This window comes from Peromyscus eremicus, chromosome 7, assembly GCF_949786415.1.
Source record: "Peromyscus eremicus chromosome 7, PerEre_H2_v1, whole genome shotgun sequence".
In the NCBI taxonomy this organism is placed as follows: Eukaryota; Metazoa; Chordata; class Mammalia; order Rodentia; family Cricetidae; genus Peromyscus; species Peromyscus eremicus.
Window position 1 is genome coordinate 66,341,802 of NC_081422.1, and position 21,077 is coordinate 66,362,878.

Genomic DNA, 21,077 nt, shown 5'->3' on the forward strand with positions numbered 1-21,077 from the left:
TAATATGGAAGGAAATATCAAGGATGTCAGGGTAACTAAAGTAAGCTTGAAGGACTCCTGAGAACATCACAAAGTCTTGTCTGCCCATACAATGGTTTCTATATATACATTTTCCTCAGAAAAACAAAAACCTGTGAGAAAAAAAAATGACTCCCAAATGGAGGTCTTATTTTTAAATTTTGCTTAATATTGAGTCAAATGTTACTTGTCCTCTTACATATATGAATGAACTGCTACTGGTTCTTCTAAAATGAGGAGGAATATGGCATGCCAAACAAATACCAATTTTCTTCCTACACACGAAGTTTCCTTCAGTGAATAAATTCAGAAAACAGAAAGGACAGCTCTCTTTAATCATCCTGAACACCTCTAAGACAGTCCCTATAGCCCAGCTTCCTAGACACCCAGAGCAGTGGAGAGGAGCAGTCTGAGGCTAGTTAGGTGGGGGTTCTTTTGTATATGAGCACTATCCTTACTAGCTGCTGATCCCCAGGGCAAACCACTTAATCTTTGGAGCCCAAGTCACTTAACCTTTAACCCTCAGTTCCCACACCTGTACTGTACGGGCAATAATGCCAACCTTACAGGGTTTTCTTGAGGATTAAATGAAATAGGGCATGGAAACGCTTAGTGCCAAGGAACTAGAAAGCACTCAGACCACAGCTGATCATTTCTGTGGGTTTGTACCACCACTATTATTACATATGTTCCAAGATTAAATCCAGCAAACATTTACTGTGCTCCATTGTGTGCAGAGTTCCAATATGTGGCAGAAGAGTTTGACTTGGCTTCATTTCTCAAAAAATTCATACTTACAGCTATAGAGAAAGGTTTATTTACTCAAACAATACATAAAGAAGTTTCTTTCTTCAAGAGCTCAACAGCTGCTCACATATCAGAGTTCTACTTTTCCTATCAACAGCAAATGTTTGAGAAAGTTCACTGGACTGCAGACAAAAATGTAAGAAAACTCTGAAATTCTAAAATACATACTGCTTAAGACTAAAAGAGGAGGGAAAAAAAGTTAAGGTCTAAGGAGAAACTTCACAAAGCAGAAAATAATTTGAATTTGAATAATTAAATTTGAGTCTTTACAGACAATAAATACCCTTCTCTCCTTTCTGGCTTTAGCATTCCAAACTAATTTTAACATTTTAAGAGTCAGATATACTAAACTGTTATCACTGTGGTCCCTACTGTTTTGATGGGATAAAGACTAGCTGTACCATATTATAAAATCTCTTTCAATCAGTTTCATTTGTTTTAGCACAAGTCTTTCAATGATTCTGAGCCCCACCCCTTGGTTTCTGAGTGAACCAGCTGTAGCTGATTGTTTTTTCCTAATAAATAAAAGTGTTTTCCATCTTGTGAAAACTCTTATAAAGGCATTTCCTTCACATAAGATGAGTTGGATTTTTTTTTTCTTGGCTCCTCTTGATTTATTTAAATGGGCCACTTGAGTATTTTAAACACATATATTTCCCCAAATTCCTCTGTTTTACCTGTATCTGTTCAACTCAAATAAAGACGTATTTAAATGAAACTCCAATACAGTTCTTGTAGGTATGGATCAGGGAGGTGTTATCATGAACTAATTTAATGGTATGTACCAATATAAATAGAAAACAGCTGTTGAAAGTGTCGAAACTATGCCATTTACGGCCACAAAATCTAAACCCTGGCTCCTCAGTAGAACGTGTAGCCAATACTTACAGATGCCAAAGCCTTTCCGAGCGCATCACCCGTCTGTGAGCTTCCAGCAGCATTCCCTCTGGCTCCTGGATGGTTCAAACAGGTAAACAAATCAAGAAGACTAGCAAGAATGCTACTTTCTTCCCTTAAGCACGTACCTATTACTTCAAGGATACCTGGCTTGTGACCTCACATGTCACAGTGAATCAGGAAACACTATGTGCTATTTAACAAGCTATATAAATAAAGATGAGTTCCTTATTGGTTTTTGGATTAATGAAACTTAAAGTTTATTATCTTCTTTCATTTTTATTTAAGCTAAATACTAAATATTTAATTGAACAATATGGATTTCAATACAACTCTCAAATTAGGATTAGGAAGCTTTGCCAACTCAGAAGCTCACCTAGAATGCTATCTGATCCATTGATGGGAGGAGTATGGGAGGCAGCAACATACGGTGAGCTGCTGGTGCTGCCACGGTGGAAGCTGGACATTGGCGGAAGACTTGTGTTTATGTCTGTAGGTGACACGGAGTGTGGAGGATAACTCTACAAGAGGAAGAGAGACATAATCTATTACATGTTTTCTGTAGGCTGGGGATACTGTTTAGTGGTAGAGCACTTGCCTAGCATGCATGAAGGTTTCAGTCCTTAGTTACGTGTTGCTCACATGATCACAATCACACACACACCACACACACACACACACACACACACACACACACACGCTCAATCACATGTGCATGCACATACTCTCTTTCTCTCACACACACAGAAATAATAAATAAAAAATTAAAGCATGCATTTTCTGAATAATATGAATGTACACTGGACAATCTGTATAAAAGGTTAAAATGAGCATAATGTATGACAAGTTAGTATCTAGTGTGACAAGGCAGTCACACTGAGAAGTGTCATGGTAAAGTAAGCCTATAAATACTTCAAAGTTCAGAAGTTTTGGCATAATTGATTTTACACAAAAATAAAGATGTAAGGACAAAATATTATTTGATAGCCTACCAAGCGGTCATGTGAATGAAGGCTGCCATAACTACTGGACTGAGACATGTGGGAAGTTGAGGTCCCCAGAATTCCACTAAAACCAGGCTGGCTCATCCCGTTTGATGAACTCCAAAGGTCAGAAGAACTGTGGGTCCCATCTAAGATAAAAAGAAAAATAAATACAAAGTTTTCCCTAGCCAGAATTTTTTATTTTGATTATGTAAAAAAAAAAAAAAAATCCAAAGGGTATAATGGCAATTGGTTTCAACTGTCCAGTTGCTACAATCTAGAATCATCCAGGAAAAGTAATTCAGTGAGGGATTAGCTAGATCAGACTGGCTGAGGGAATGTCTGTGAAGAGTTTTCTTAACTGAGTTAATGGAATGTGAATGGTACCATTTGTTGTCTAAACTATTTAAGCCTGAAAAAAAGTGAGCTGATCAAGTGAGGGCACATACATTCACTTCTCTCTGCTCTTGACTCTGATGTGCTGAGCTGTGTAAATCCCTACTGCCTTGACTTACCTGCTGTGATGGACTGTTACCCTTCTCTAAGATGCTTTCTGTCAGGGTACTTTATTACAGCAACAGAAACAAATGATGCCTGCAGATAGTATTCCTCCTATCCAACCTAATATTCTATCAGGTTTTCTTCCCTCCTACCCAGATATTATTCCTCCTATCCAATCTAATATTCTATCAGGTTTTCTTCCCTCCTACCCAGATATTATTCCTCCTATCCAATCTAATGTTCTATCAGGTTTTCTTCCCTCCTAACCTCAAAATTACTATTTAAAAAGTAACTTATATAGTTTAAAAAAAAAGCACAACTGTAATAGTGGGTTATTATAACAATCCTCAAAAAACATTTATTTCATACCAAGAAAGGTAATACATACTTGAAATATAGGGGGCAAGTTGGATTTAATTTTTGGCTAAATGTTGAACCAAAGGCCTTAACCCATAATAAGCAAAACAGATCATATCAGACACTCTGAAAATATGGAATAGAGAAGTTTCTCTAACAGCAAGCTGGGGTAAAAAGTGACCACATTATATAGTGAGGCTAAGTGAGATGTCACAGTGACTTCATCTACAGCATAGTCAAGGAACCATTTATGTAATGATGTACAGCTCCCACATACAGCTCCTACATACACACTTCCCACAATACCAAACCACAGGAGACCAAATAAAAAATGATTTGTCAAGACAGGAATTAGAAGAAATGCAACACTTCTTTTCCTTAACATCTACTCTTTATGGAACTACAATCCAAACCATAAACCACTACTGTTTCTAGCTTTCATATTTCAACATTCTAGAACAAATCATGGTGGCTTTGCTCATTTTTCTTAGTAGTAAATGATCATTTTAAAGGTTTGTTGGATAATTTAATTAAATTACAATTAGCAATAAATGCTCTTAGAATATTGTATGGCTAAATTTTAACTGACTTAGAAACACAAATGAAAACACACCACCTAGAAAAGCACTGTCTGAATGTCTGCACAGCTGTCTTTTCTTATATTTCATGCCAGCACACCAACAGCTCTGGCTGGCTCTCAACTGCTGGTAGTGCTTACCTTGCATAAAGAAAGTGCTAGCGAACATACTGGTTGGTGGCTTGGGAGATGGATAACTAGGAGATTCACGGTTGAAATCGTCAGAATTTGGGGATGGTGCATACACCTTAAAACAAAACAGGAGATTTAATTAAAATGTAAATGATTATTATATTACTTATATAAAATGAGTTCTATGTTCCACAAAGAACCTAAAAAGGCTCATCTACTAATCTCTATTAGTACATGTCACAAACAGAAAGATTACTACATAGTTGACATCAAATTCGGTTACTAACTACATGTTTCTTTACATGTTTCTTTTCAGCTGGTTACTAGAAAATAAATTACTTCAAATATTCACATATTCCATCTTGTTATGACATTACAGTAGGTGGCTGAAAAGGCCTATGAGACTCAGAAAGGAGAACACAGCTTTCTTAGCAGCGTGTTTTGGAATATTAAGCAGCACACAAACTTTCCACTGTTGTAAACTTGGTCAGTTCAAACCCAGGGAATGAGAGGAAATGTTCCTGGTACAAGGCAAGCATGAAGGCCCAGCAATGTGGCTCAGAAACTTCCTTAACTTAGGAAATCAAATCAAATTCTGCTGAGAGGGCTTGGTTCTGACATTTTAGGTATACTTCCAAGTTTGGCACATAATCTTTAAGAAAAAGATTATTTAACCATTAGGGCAGCAATACTTTCCTTTAATGAACGTTTGCTACAGATAAGGAAAGCATGAACATTTTGAACTATCAAATGGCCAACATTCACAATCTTTGGGAAACCTAAATGGGCAGCCAAATAAACAGTGAATGACATATGACCACAGCATACTGAACCTTAGAAGGGAAACAACAATGACAAGTAGCTATGTCTGAAGCCTGGCACAGGGGCTAATGCCTGCACCCCTAGGAACTCAGGAGGACGGATGGCTTCAAGTTCAACCCAACCTTGGCAAGACTGAGGCTGTCTTAACATCAACCCTGCCAAAAAAAAATGTCTTAAACGGAAAAAAAAAAAAAAGCCACCTATAGATTGTAAAGTACACCAGAAGTATGAAAAAAAAAAAAAAAAAAAAGAAAGTGACTAATTTCAGCAGCATAAGAAATTAGCTTTATTTTAATTTGTTGGGGGTGCATCCATTAAGTTTCACTATAAAGTAAAAAAATTTAAATTTTACTTAACTAGGGAAAGTTAGCATTATCATTATGGAAACACACCACAAAATACACATTGTTTGCATAATCATTGAGATTTTCTGGAATCATATAGAAGAAACTTAGCAACAGTTACATCTTAGAAGTGGGGAAAAGGACTGCTAGTATATAACGTAGCATTTTTAACTCGAGCACATGCTTTTAAACAGTGGTAAGGGGAAGAGCTGGGGTTCAAAGGACACAGCTCACTGGCAGAGTGAGCCTAGCAAACAAAGCTCTGAGGGTGCTGCTGGTTTACACCAAGGCTAACTGGGAGCAATTTTAAAAATTTACAAAAACTAGCAATTATAAATTCACAAGCTAACAAAATTTATTCTTCCCAAAAAGGCACTAACCATACAGATTTCTCAATCTTCCTGAACCTCAAATCTGTAAGGTGGCTCTATCCTGTACCTCACAGGGGAAGATGAGATGAGGTAATGTATATAAATCAATGATTTAGTACAGTGCTTCTGATAGTGCAGGAAGTAGCCAGTAAGAGTTAGCTAATATACCATTATTCTAGCATGCCAACAGAAGGAGTTACACTGTTTGGTACCGGTCAGTTTTTTTTTTTTTTTTTTTTGGTTTTTTCGAGACAGGGTTTCTCTGTGTAGCTTTGTGCCTTTCCTGGAACTCACTTTGGAGACCAGGCTGGCCTCGAACTCACAGAGATCCGCCTGGCTCTGCCTCCCGAGTGCTGGGATTAAAGGCGTGCGCCACCACCGCCCGGCCCGGTCAGTTTTTAACGCCATTTGTCATAGGTTTTGCAAGATTCGACTCTACTTATATGAGCACAGTCTATTGTACATAAAGGCTAGAAAGTCCTTTCGAGTCTTCTGCTAGTCCTGATAACACTAGCACACACGTGTATTTTTATTTGGACTGGTTTTCATGTTTGGGAGAAGCTATGTTCTTAGGAATCACACAAAAGTTCCAGACAGGAGAGTGTAACATACACATGTATTTAACACACTTTTCTATTTTACACTAATTTCATAAAAGATTGCATTAGGGGAATGGCTTAGCAGGCAAAAGCACTGGCTGCTCTTGCAGAGGACCCAGGTTCTATCTCCAGCACCACATGGAGGTTCACATTTATCCATAATTTCAGTTCCAGGGGATCCAATGCCCTCTTCTGGCCTCCAAGGGCAACAGGCATGCAAGTGGTGTACAAACGTACGAACAGCCACCAAAACACCCACACACATAAAAAGAATAAAAAGGTAAAAAAAAAAAAATGGACTTTAGTAGTGTAAAAAAAGAAACACCACGCTAGATTTAAGTAACTGTGTGTGTATCCCACAATTTTTTTAGGAAAGGAATCTGACTATATTTTTTTTCTTAAGTTTCACCTTCCAAAGCCTGGCATGGTGGTTCACACCTGTCATCTCAACACTTGAGAGGCTGAAACAGGAGGATTTCCATAAATTCAAGGATAGCCTCAGCTACATAGCAAGTTCCAGGGTAGTTTAGGTTACAGAGTGAGATCCTGTGTTAACTAAGTAAATAAGCAAGCAAACAAAGAAAATCAGCAAAGCTTCAGTTTCTTCTTTTTTTTTTTTTCAGTTTCTAATCTTAGCAAAACTGATGTCATTTGCCCTTCTCTCTATAGAATTCCCTAAGAGAAGAGGACACCAAAAACAGAAAGTAGAGGAAGTTTCTGCCTTTGCTGAGAAATACAAATCAGAATCAAACGTAGAAGACAGTATCAGAACATATGCTTTTCATTACAAACCTATTCTTACTACACATACATTTGATCAGAAATAACTCTCTAATTTATCCAATTCTATTCAAGTTATAGCCCAAAATATGTGAAACTCACACTTGAGAATTATAAAAAAGTTCAAGTTTTGATATATCATTTCATGCAACAAAAAGACCTACATAATTTTCTATCTTAAAATTCAAAATGATTTGCTGATTTATATTTCTTTGTCTTTGGTACTTTCATTTCCTTATATGCCAAATAAGATACACTTATGATTCAAACTTTTTGTAAGTTTGCCTTTATGACAAAAGTAAAGATATATATCTACTTTGATTCACAAATTGCAGATAACCAAAGAATGATGGCTATCACACAAAGTGAGGAAGCTGAGGCAAATAGAACAATTAGAGGAAAACATACACATATTTAGTTGCACTTGAAGACTCCTAAGCTGAACAGTAAAATGAGGCCTCACATTAGAGACAAAATTTGTTTTTAGAGATAATCTCTGTACACAGATTTTGGGAATAAAAAGAATTTTTACAACATAAAACAGGACATGGTGATACATGCCTTTAATCCCAACACTAAGTTCCAGGCCAGCCTGTTCTACAGAACAAGTTCCAAGATAGCCAGGGCTATACAGGGAAACCCTGTCTTAAACAAAAATCAAAAAACAAAACAAAACAAAAAAAACAAAACAACCTCCTCCAAACACCATAAAAAAGATAAGATTGTGGGCTGGAGAGATGGCTCAGAGGTTAAGAGCACTGGCTGCTCCTCCAGAGGACCTGAGTTCAATTCCCAGCAACCACAAGGTGGTTCCCAACCATCTATAGTAAGACCTAGTGCCCTCTTCTGGAGTGCAGGGGCACATGCAGGCAGAACACTGTATACTAAATAAATAAATCTTAAAAAAAAAAAAAGATAGATTGTACAAATAAAGACTGTAACTAAAACCCTAAACAACTTTACTGTTTACACACTAGCACAAGTTCATCACACTAGAAACACTTTGCAGTCTGTGGCTCTCAGAGGCCCCACACTGTTCTAACTTTGCCTTTGGCACTGCAGCCATGGCCTGCAAAACACAGATGCAGAGTAGAGACCAGAAGTTGTGCCAGTCTCGAGTTCAGATCAAAGAACAACTGATGTGGTCAGGGAGTTTATTAGCTCCAGATGTGGAAAAACAGTCAGCCAGTTCCACAAAAAGAGCAAGTCTTTCCTTGTTACAATCAGCACTGGCCACAAATTAAAACCAGACTGCTTATGTCATCCGATCACCTGTACACAGATGCCAGCTTTTTTTTTTTTAATTCTTTTTTAATGATACATTTAAATCTCAAAGATGATTCTGTAGCACAATTAACAATCTTAAAATTAAGAAACAAGTTAAGGAGGAGTCCCTATGCTTTAAGATGACTAAAATCTACCAGGAGTCTATTTTAAAGATATTAGAGAAAGGGACAACTAAGTATTTTAGGATGTTCTATTTAATTTCTAGACAGGAATTTGCTTAAAATTCCAGCTTTGGTTTCAGAAAGTCAGGCACAGCCAGCTACTGCAGAGGTACTATTTTGCCTTTAAGGTGTTAAGGTACATTTTCACTATCTGCTGAACTAACTCAGGGCACAACTGAAACAAAGCTCATACTTCTTTTCCATTATCATTAAGTCTGGTTGAAGAAAACAAACTCTTGCTAATATCTTGAATGTTCTCATCCCATATACCCCAGTGTAACTTTAAAAAAGACAGCCCAGCCCAGCCCACTTCAAGGATATCTACAACAGTGACTATGTAATTATGCTCAGAATGTTTTACTTCGTGCAACCAACTGGAGCCACTTAGGCAAAGACAGATTCCTCTCCACCTTGGATGATTCAGTTGAGACATATGAATGATCCCCAAATTTGAGGCAGGGAATTCTGGAGCTCTAAAGGTTGGCAATGTACACTACAACTCTTTTCAACATACCCGTTTTTGTAATTAATATTGGAAACAGCCCTGCACTGAACAAGGAAGCACACTGAGTCTGGTAACTATGGAGAAAAGATGAAAATTAATAAATAAGTAAATCAGAAGCTTTAGCTAAAAAGAAAAACAGATCCGTAGTCTGAAGGCTGATATTTTGAATAGCTCAAATGACGAGCAGGGGTGAGTGTTCTCTAGAATGTGTGACTATTAATTAAGGGGCCCTTTCCAGAACATGAGAAGACCTTTAGGTGATAAGGAAATGCTATCCTATGTGCCACGCAATACAGCAGCCGTTCAGCAGTGGCCATGTGAGATGTAGATGGTACAAAAAAAAAAAAAAAAAAAAAAAAAGGAAAGAAATTTTACATTTCATTTTCTTAATTTAAACTACCACACATGGGTAAACAGTCCTTCACTCAGAAGTTCAGACTACACAAAATACTCTGAAAGAAGCACTTGAAATCTCACACACTCTAAGGCCTATGAAAAAGCAATCCAAGTTCTCAAAACATTTTGAAAACTATCATCAAATTAGGAATAAAGGAACATGGATGGCTGGGTGTGTGGCTAAGTAGCAGAGCACTTGCCTAGCATACCTGAGGTCTGGGTTGGATCAACACTTCCAGCATGCAGAAAAGGAAAAGTATATACATTTTTCTGAACATTCTATGTGCAGACTTTTATTGGCTCCTTTGTCAGGATGGTTTTAATAATAGTTCTCTTTAAGTTTCAATCAATTATACTCAGTATCATTAAAAAATTTAATACAGGCTAACATAGAAAACTAATATGTCAACAGTCTAGGCTAGTAACAGAAATTATCTTCAGTACATTCATGACAACCTCCAAAAATATATTAAAAAAAATCCCTTGACTAATTTATCTTATCATCACAGTTTTAAAATAAAAACATATTATATTCAGAAATAATCATCTGAATTATCTCATGGCTTATGTAATGATACTAAATAGTAAACAAATACATATTTTACAAAATCTATCTGAGCACTTAAAACCTAAAAGAGGGGAAAAAAAATCAGCCCAGATCAATAGAAAAAGAAAAATCCCAAACTAACTGAAACCCTGTATTTAAAAAAAGAGGGAATTAAGCCCCTGGGAGTATAATGTTAAACCATGTACATTTACAAGCCAGCACTCCAGGACTAAGGACAAAAATGAGGTATTCTTAGACAACTTTACTTTTCAATTTAGTTACTGCTGATTATTTATATTAAGTTAACACACAATGGTATACAACAGAGTAGTTCTATTTCTGAATTTCTAAGATCTGAATTTTTTAAAAAGAGGCTGTTAAATAATAAATAACATTTGAGCATTAAAAAATAGGTTACAACAAGTACCAGACAGACAGTAGAGGACTTAAGATAGTTCTGAAAATAATTTCCTAAATATTCTTCTAACTATTTTGTGTCCAGTATTTGTAAACATATACCAATGTGTACACTAGGACACATACATAGAAACAAACAAACAAACCTTTAATTGATTTGTGGAGACTGAAATTCAGGTCTTTCTACTTTGTTTCCTCTCTAATCAAAGTTAAACACAACCTCAAAGAAAATTACATAAAGATGTTAGGCCCAATTTATAAGTAGCAGTTTAATTGGATTTGAAAAAAATCTTAATGCTTTGAGTATTTTAATACAACATTAAAATGGCAAATTTTGCCATAAAGTCCAATCCATTACTAGAGTTTTTATGGTAATTTCAATGTAAACAGAAAAGATTTAGAGAGTTCCAACAAAGCTGCATAAATGCTGAACCCACAGGCGCCACCAAGCCAAGTGCACCCAGTGCAGGGACACCAGCCAGCTCTGCCTGAGGTCCTCCCTTCACATCAGTGTTACGGCACACTGGGCCTCTGTGACAGGGAGAAATACACTCAATTCTCTTTTCACCCAATCTCCAGGAACATTTCTAGAATGTAAAAACTTTCCTCTCTAGACAGTTGGTATTTACAGTTTTCTGTGCAAAGTATCTTGAAATCAACTGCCGGCTTGCTGAGAAACAAGCATTTTAATGTTACAATTTTTAACAGTGTAGAAATTTCCCCTACATTAAATGAGGTATATCTTAAAAATGAACATCATTGAGTATATTTCATTGGGCTTATAAATGCAACTGTTTTTCAAATAATGATAATTTTTCTTCAGAAAATGGTATTTCTAAGGAACAGCTTGGGTCTTACTTTCTAGGGTAATAGGCTGAACAGTGTGCATCACCTTTCAATTATCTACATGAAAAAAAAAACTTCTTTGAGTTCATATATTATAGTCTCAGCACCCTCACAGATTTATGCAAATGTTCTTATCATTCAATGTCTTTTTCAGAGAATTTTTGCATGACTTCATGCTTCCTATCATAGTAATGTTACACTTAAGATGCTGGGCCCACAGATGGTCTGCACATTTGAATTCATTGTATGTTCTTCTCCCACAGTAACTAACATTAAACCCCCAAAAGAACACAACTTCAATTCTATATACTTTCACATTTTTGGAGGGCATGTGTATGTGCTTTTAATAATGATCATTAAAAATATTCACTTGAAAAATAAGTCATAACAATTTGCAATGGAATTTGACTTCGCTACTATTCTAATCCTTACAAAGAAAGAAATTATGTGGGCACAGAAAGGCTAAACCAATTTTTAATGTAACAAATTATATTAGAAGAGGGAACCAGACAGTTTAATTTCTTATGTTTTTAAACACCTACAACAATTAACAGGTGTATTATTCAAAAATCGAAAATTCCTGCTTGACTTGGCTGAAGATATATGTCAGTAGTAAAGTGTTTGCCACCCATGTGTGAGGCCCTGGGTTCTATACCCAGCCACAGACAGACAGACAGACAGACAGACAGACAGACAGACACACACACACAAAGAGACACAGATCTACACAAAGCCTGACAAGCCACACCTATAAGAACTGAGACAACTAGCATTATGACCAGGCATTCACAATTTACCTGTAAAGGTATTCTATTGTCTTCCCCAGTTACAGCTGCTATGCAATAATAGACTATTTTAGCACAAGTGGTAACAAACCTGATTTAGTCCACTGTGGAGACAAGTTTACTTGTAGGATGATATAAAGGAAAAAACCCATCTTGGAGATGGAATCAGGCTCAAATCAGAATTTATGTTCTCGGTAGGGTTTAAACAAATTACTTTATGCCTCTGAATCTCACCGTGCTTATTTATGAAACGAGGCTCACAGCACTTAGATGAAGACAGCTTTCTGACTTAAAGGAGTCAGACATAAAGGTTTCCACATGGTCTATGGCCTGGAATGGCCTTTGGAATAGTATTGGTTTCTGTCTTTTTTTTATCCAGATGCCATCCAAAAAAGTTCGTCATTCAAAATGTATTCCAGTCTGAGTTTAAAACTTTGACTTTTGTCCTGACTCTCATTGGTTAAAATACTTGGAAAGTTTGAGGTATTTTTGGTTCAAGGCATCTTGAACCAATTAACCAACTAAACAATAATAATAATAAATTAATTAAAAGGTTACTCAGATTACAGACAGGCAAAAATGCCAGTCTTAATGCGCCTGCAAGACTTTCTACATTTTTTTGCTTGAAGAACATCAATTTTGTCACTAAGAGGACTGAACGCAAACTAAATTCTTAAAATGAAGACTCAGAAATTTACTATTCCTTGATATTTTTAAAAATCTTAAAAAGGGTATAATGTTCAAAAGTAGTTCTATTTCCCCTACTTATCACAAAGATTAATACTTTACAGTGTACTGCATAGTATACAGTCACACACGTGACACAGGACATCTGTTTTCAAATAGTGGAAAAACAGAGTTAAGTCTGTTACATTCACAACAATACAACACTAACCACACACTCGTAGTAACACAAGGCTCTTCCTCTCTGGTTAATCTCTCTTGTCCTAGCATTTGATTGGTTTTATAAAAAGATCTCAGACCCTAAGGTACATGTAACAAAACTGAAAACTTAAAAAACAAATGCTGGAAAAGAAAAGGCATTATGTTTTAGACCAGAACTACTCACTCTCTCTCAGAACACCTGCTATGCTGTGTTAACAATGAAATCAATGGGCACTTACTAGCATTTAAAATATTAATGTTCTATATATCATCTTAAATCAGTAAAATGAGCTAAAGAATAACCTCAAACTTAACCCATTCACCACCAAACTTCCATAAAAATTCCTTAATAGTACATTTGAAGAACATTTCATTTTAGAGTCAAAATATTAATAAAGTTTTACTTTTTACATGAAAGCTTTGTAGGCTGACACTTTCAGATGATGATGATGATGATGATATATTCACATACTCTTTGGTTAGCATAAATACACACTCTGTAATACCATTACTGAAGAAAACTGAAGTTATTAGAGAACCATATCTAAAACAGTAAGATGTGTAGACTTTCACAACACAAAATGGAGACAATGCACGACTGCTTCCTGTCTTTCCAGAACATGTAAATCACCCTGATCTATGTGAGGCACAGGCCATCCATTTTCAAGAAGCACATCTCTACCATACCAGCTGTGCCATGCACCATAACCTGGAAATGCTTCCTACTATCAAAACTGTCCCCCCCCACCCGCCTCAGTGCAGAACAAAGAGGAAGGCAGTGCTACAGTTCATGCTCCAGGGCTCTGGGAAGTGAACTTTATTGAACTTACATGTGTGCATGCTCACATAGCTGCATGCCACCTTTAAACAATAGACTGTTTTACTTAGAAGTGGACAAAAAAGAAAAGTATTTTTACATTTGAAAGGCAGCTAGCAAAGAAACTATCAGAGAGAAAGTAATTTCACTTACCCACTTAAATCCACCTCTCATATTCTCGAAAGGTCTTGAATACAGGAAGCTTGAACACATACTTTCAATGAACTGAAGTATTTTTTTGGCCCGACTGTCATCTGCTAAGAACGCTTACTCAACAACCCACAGATAATCCACTAGACGGATCCAAAAGGCTCCAAAGCAGCCGAGAGAAAAAAGCCTTCTACCAGTTCTCAGGGGCCTTCCAACAGCACACGCTACTTTCAAACACTTTCAATTGACAAAAAGGAAAGAGTGACCATGCCCAACTTTATACTATTTTAGGAAAACGTAATTAGTTTCTCAAAATTTAAAATACATTTAAAATGCCTTTCTCCAAAATCACTGAAGCTATAATAAATAAATTTTTCATAAAATATGAGAGAATTAAAACAATGTTGAGATAGTGGCTCCTAAGCTTCAGGTGAATACTAAGCAGGCATTAAGGTAATGCTTTGTAATGTAAATCAAATATTTCACAATGGTAACTCTAAATCTCTTAGGATAGTTTTTAAAATATACAAAATGCCTATGAATTTTAAAGACACAGTTTCAGAAATATACTAAGCAGTTAATACTAAGTCTTGCTTGGCAACACAGAAAACTATTTTAAAATGCCTAGAAATGGGCTATAAATTGATCAGGAATATATTATTTGGAAATGTAGAAGGGCATTTTAAAAAATAGTGATTTATGTTATGAATCTGCACAGGGTCAAAATTCTAGTAATGATTAGAAGCAGATGGTATCCCATGAAAAGTCAGGCTTTGGACCTGAAACTCCAAACAGGAAATACGGCACTCGCTGGCTGACTGCTTCTCTAATCATTCCCAGAGCTTCATACTTGTTCTTTTTATGAATACCCCAAGAAGACTTTCATCTTTCCCATCCATTTACAAAGCATCACACAATACTCAATATGTTTATGTTCTTATGTAATAAATTATGTTTATAATATATGAAAACATAAAAAATTACTTTCAAACTCATGCTATATTAATATTAGAATGAAAAAGAACTCAAATTCAAGTTTATTTCCAATAATTAATTAAAAAAAGTCAACAACTACTTAGCTGCTGAAGTCACTATTCCAAGTAACTACTGAAAACACTACTTTACTGACACAAATAAATATACAATTTAATTTATGGTAAAAGAATTAAAAAAAGCCCATAGATTTTACTAAGATGCAATTAAATTGCACTGCTTTCCATTAAACAAGTCAGTAAGGCAGTGTATGAAGAAAGAAAAAGGCTTACCGTTTTTCCATTGTAGTAATACATCAAAGAATTGCTGCCCATTCCAGGGACAGGATAAGCACAATACATGTTGATTTTGAAAATGTTATTTGCAGCTGACACACACAGCTTTTCTCTAAGACATACATCCACACAAGCAGTACAAGTCCTTAGTACTATGCATACACACATGGAACTACTCAAAAGGAACTTATGCAAAATAGGACTGAACCAACTCACAGAGCACAGAGGGAGGGTTTATGCTGTAATCAACCTCTTTCAATTTCCACCAAGGCCCTGCATTGGTGGAGGATACCAAATAGACAAACTTTTGGGGTGTTAAAGTAAATATCCAAATCACACACTCTCTAAATAAAGAGATATTGTATTCTAAAAGTAAATGTACCAAAAAATAACAAATTTACACGCACGTGCACGCGCGCGCGCACACACACACACACACACACACACAGAGACAGAGACAGAGACAGAGAGACAGAGACTGACCAGTCTTGTCCTAATCTGTGTTTAGTTTGAATTAAATTAGATCACTTGAGAAAGAAAGCCTTGCTTGCTACACCTCCAGCAACACTACCATCTGGTATGGTCTAAAGTTGCTTTCAACTATGATAAACACAGGATCAAGCAATCAGGAACTGGAAACACTGAATCATGTGGGACAAGGAGGATCCAGACAGTTAAGCCTTGTACAAAATCACTTCCTGGAGAAAATGGACCATCATTTAAGTACTACTTCACTAGCTAGAACATACCGTGTTTTAGAAATTTTTGTTGTTGGTTTTGTTTTTGTTACACAGTGAAAAAAAAATTTAAAAAATTGGAAATTATCTTAAAAATAAGTTACCTGTGTTTAAAATGATATTCTTAAAAAGGAAAAGTTTAATAATACAGACTTTTGTTTATAAAGTTTGTCAGATTTCTCATTCACAACACTAGTGAAAAGTTTACAAAAGAATGCAGTCCTCTGAAACATCTAATATGTAGTCAACAACTAGGTAATGGAATAAGAAGGGCTTGTTTTAATGTAAAGAATAAAAGACGGGTGGATGTAGAGATAAAACATGCACTCTAGGTAGTAATATTAAACATGGTTTACTGGAAGTCTCTCCTTATTTCTATGGAATAGTTACTCGTGTTAAAAATCACATTTCTTAGAGAAAATAATGAAATGTCTCAGATTTTTCTAGTTCATCATACTATGAAGTCAAATGATTTGAAACTTTGTCTCTAAAACAGACATGTTTACCATTTAAAAAGTGTTACACTTTACCATTTTGTGTAGATTCTAACCAGAAAAATAGAATAACAACCTTAATTTTTCTCATTTCCCCCATCAAACCCTCTTTGAACTATTTCTTCCCTCTGTGCTTCAAAGATAACAACCGGACTGCGCAAAGGGACACATCACTTTTTAAAAAGACACTTTTCATGAGGCAGAAAACCACTGAAATATTCTAGGAATAGTCTGTAAGAGACAAAAAACAAAAACCAAACCAATCCAACAATAAAGCCCCCGAACAAACACCATTCTTAGAAACCATACTGACTGAGTCACAGGAATAAGACAGCACCAGGCAATAAGGCTGACTAAGGCGGGACTCAAGAGCTGACAGCATCGGCCAACAATGCAGCTCCCCACTCTCCCCACACAGAGAAAAGGCCTAGCAGCAGCTGCAAAAGAACATCCCTGCACAGCAGCTATTAAATGCCGGTCTGCAGAGCACAGGCAACTTCCTCCCTCCCGAGAGACCACAAAGGCCTGCTTCAGCCCTTGGAGAACTGCATGAAAAGCTTTGATTGACAGTTAACAATGCCATGTCTTAAAATCTTTTAAGTAAATTTTAGTCTTTCATAGACAAGTTGTTCTCTTTTGACATAATAACTGAAAAAAGAAAAAAAAGCCAATTTCTTTTCTATTAATTATACAAATATCTCATCTTGCAATAGCAAACCCAGGAACCAGATGAGGGAAGCATCAAGGCATTGAAAACACTCAGAACTTCCTTTCTACCTGGGTAACTTACAATGGGCAAGAAAGGAGAAGCCTGCACGGGTTAAACTCAACAGGGAAAGTGCTTGCTAGCTGGTAAAACAAGCAGTATAATGTAATCCTCTATGCAACCATGGCTATTACAACACAATGAAACATTTAGAATTTCCTCCCCAGTTTTTATTTTAGAGGCAATAATGTAATGATCTGAGGGAAACAATCAGATCAACAACAAAAATTCAAAGTAAAACCAAACAAACTTGGGGGGTAGGGTAATACAATCCACAACTGGTTGAGATTTACTGTTCACTGAAATGTAGAGGGAGGCTGGAGATGCTCAACAGCTAGGAGCACTGGCTGCTCTTCAGGGGACTAGTTTCCATCCCCAGCACCCATGTGGTGGCTCACCACCATCTGGGGCTCCAGGCCCAGGGGATCCAACACCCTCTTTTGTTCTCCTGGGGCACCAGACACACATGTGCAGATATACATGCAGGCAAAACACTCATACACATAAACCATTTTAAAAATGATATAAAGCCTTTCACCCACCCCAGACTTCCTCTCCCACAGTGCACCAGCCACAATATATGCACTACTACTTAAATTGAGAGGAGGTTCAGGAACTCAACAAATCACATCTGGACAAGTCTGTATAATATTGTTAATAATTTTTCCTGAAAACCATAAAATCATTGAGAAAATTAATGCATTTATATAATTTTTTTCCAAATTCTACCTGCCTGCCACAGCACAGGCTTTTAAGTTTGATATTCTGAAGTACCATCTTCTACAAGTGTACCTTACACAAGGAAAACTGCAATTGGCTAATATGGATAGTCATTTTCTTTATCATATTTATCAATCATGTTCTATGACAATGTTTTTTCTCTTCTAGGAAGAAACAAACAAAATAACAACAGCAACAACACCCACCAACAAAAATCTCCATCTATGAAACAGCTGCAGCCCCTCTCCTGGGGAACTCACTTTACAGGGAATGCTTCTAGCTGATCAAGTGCTGCCTTAGTCAAAGCACTTGTTTAATCTTTGCCCCCCCCCCCTTTTTTTAAAAGAACATGTCAAGGGTTAATCTCCTGACTCAGTCAGCTGGAGAAGGCGCATTTTCAAACCTGATTTCAGGCAGGCCTGCCTTGCACAGGAGCTCTGCCCCATCAGGCAGGCATTCTTCATCCTGACTACAATGCTGCAGAAGCACTTATGTCATCATCAGACTTAATATTCACGTCATTAAGTCTAACCACCTAAAGGAACACGTCTTATCACAAGGTGGGAATCACTGAGCATGCAGGCAATGTGATGAATGAGATGCCAGAGACCCTGAAGAAACTGACTTGGAGCCACACAGCTTTGATTAGCAAATTCAAGATTCCTGGCTTAAGTTTTATAGTTTTTCATCAATTTTCCAAATTTTTTTATTGCTATTACAATAATCATGAGGCAGAGGCCTAAACTAGGTAAGTAAATGCTTTACCTCTTTTTAGAAGAGTCTTGAAAAAATAGTTTCAATAAAGTGAAGTAGGCTAAAGACTATTGCAGAAACTTTCAAATTCCAGGCTCTGTTCTCTTTCATTTTCTGTTGATTGAAAATAGATCTTCCTTGGAAAGACAGGCAAAACTAACTGGAATTATCTATTTTGCATTTTCTAGTCTTTTATTTGTTCATCTTTATTCTTGATATTTGGATCAAGGCAAGGGTCATATATTGTTTTAATACATGCTTATTAAACTATCCTTAAGCAATAATGTTTCAAGTGACATAAAATTCTATACAGTTTTCCAAAGAAAATTGAATAGTCACATATATTGAATTAATCAAAGACAGTTAACAGTTAATCTTCTAAGCAAGCCACATTCTACTATTCCAAAAAATCTAGACAGCCTGGCTAGAAAAATAAATCTAAACATGACACAAATAATTCCTCATGAAAAGTTGACATTATTTCTAAGAAAAGTAGTTCCTAGAAGGCAGACTTTAAGAATAATGAAGCCAAACTTAAAAAGTTCACATAAAACTAAGTCCACAATCCTTGAAGGATGAAACTTAGTAAATAACAAATTATTGAATCCAAGAGAGGCATGAGGATTAAAAACTGAAACCTCTTGGGGCTGGAGAGATGGCTCAGAGGTTAAAAGCACCGATTGCTCTTCCTGAAGTCCTGAGTTCAATTCCCAGCACCCACATGGTGGCTCACAACCATCTGTAATGAGATCTGCCACCCTCTTCTATGCATATAATATATATAATATATATAAAAAACAAAAAAACTGAACCCCCTAATGTGGTGGCATACACCAACAATCCCAGTGTTCAGGCATAGGAGTGCTGTTTGAGGCCAGCCTGACACATCTCAAAAACAAGGCAGGTACTGAATCTGTAAATGTCAAATGAAAGACACTTTCCCAAGGCTTCCCCTCCCCAATTTAGCCTGGAAAGAAATGATGTATGAGACTCAGTCTCCTAAATTTGCAGATTTGGGGGCAATATTGTTAAGTCAGGCACTAAATAAGACACCCAAATTCCAGATTTTATATCTAACCAATTTTTGTAGTATTTGCTACTTTAGTTAAAAACAAACAAACAAAAAAACCCAGTAATTTCTGAGTGTTGAAGAGGCTGTCTTCCAGCCCCAATACCTTCATATTCTAAAATGTTTACAACAAAGAAAACAAAAATATAAAACTCTAGTGAAATCACTGATCCCTTAACCCTACCTCTGATGTCTGCTCCACATTAAAGATAACAGCTACTGACCTGAAATCAGAAATCTTGCAACCACTCTCTAAAATGACCTAATTTGTGACCATGGAAAAAATTTCCATCTAAGTCTTAATTGTGAAGACCTACATTTTAACCAGAATCCAAAGACTATGCTAACACACTAGTCCACATCATTTGGATGCTGGAGATGTGGCTCAGTAGTAGAGTGTGTGCTCAGTCTGCCCATAGTCCTGGTTTGACTTCTGGTATCATCAGCAAAACAAAACAAAAAAAGTGACACACCCTTAAAACCATTACTCAGCACAGAGCAAAGATACATGATGAAATTCATTTATTATGGGATAGCAAGTTTTTTATTGCTTCTTCACAAATATCTCACAATCTAATTTGAGCTCTAGGAATATTTCATGATTAACAAAATAGAAAATATCCATCTGTATAGCTAATAGAAGCCAACTAAATAACCTGCATTTTTCCAGGTAGGGGCAAGAATATGCGTTTATTAAGTCCAAGTGGATCAAAGACCTCAACATAAATCCAGTTACTCTAAACCTGACAGAAGAAAAAGTAGGAAGTAGTCTTGAACGCATTGGCAATGGAGATCACTTCCTAAATATAACACCAGTAGCACAGACACTGAGAGAAACAATTAATAAATGGGACCTCTTGAAACTGAGAAGCTTTTGTAGGGCAAAGGACACGGTCAATAAGACAAAACGACAGGCTACAGAATAGGAAAAGATCTTCACCAACCCCACATCTGACAGAGGACTGATATCCAGAATATATAAAGAACTCAAGAAATTAGACATCAAAATACCCAACAGTCCAATTAAAAAAATGGGCTATAGAGCTAAACAGAGAATTCTCAAAGAAGCTCAAATGGCTGAAAGACATTTAAGGAATTGCTCAACATCCTTAATCATCAGGGAAATGCAAATCAAAACGACTCTGAGATACCATCTTAAACCTGTCAGAATGGCTAAGATCAAAAACACTGAAGACAGCTTATGTTGGAGAGATTGTGGACCAAGGGGAACACTCTTACACTATTGGTGGGAATGCAAACTTGTACAGCCACTTTAGAAATCAATA

General features: G+C 36.5%; 1 protein-coding gene across 3 annotated transcripts in view; it reads right to left on the reverse strand.

Annotated features, from left to right (window-relative positions):
• Tcf12 (transcription factor 12) overlaps window positions 1-21,077 on the reverse strand; it is a 271,671-nt gene that overhangs the window by 36,129 nt on the left and 214,465 nt on the right. For all 3 annotated transcript variants that reach the window (XM_059268212.1, XM_059268213.1, XM_059268214.1), the window contains 4 exons: window positions 4,282-4,387; window positions 2,715-2,854; window positions 2,099-2,243; window positions 1,714-1,778 (listed from right to left, as the gene is read on the reverse strand). In XM_059268212.1, the coding sequence (XP_059124195.1) occupies window positions 1,714-1,778; window positions 2,099-2,243; window positions 2,715-2,854; window positions 4,282-4,387 (456 nt within the window). The remainder of the gene's footprint in view (window positions 1-1,713; window positions 1,779-2,098; window positions 2,244-2,714; window positions 2,855-4,281; window positions 4,388-21,077) is intronic.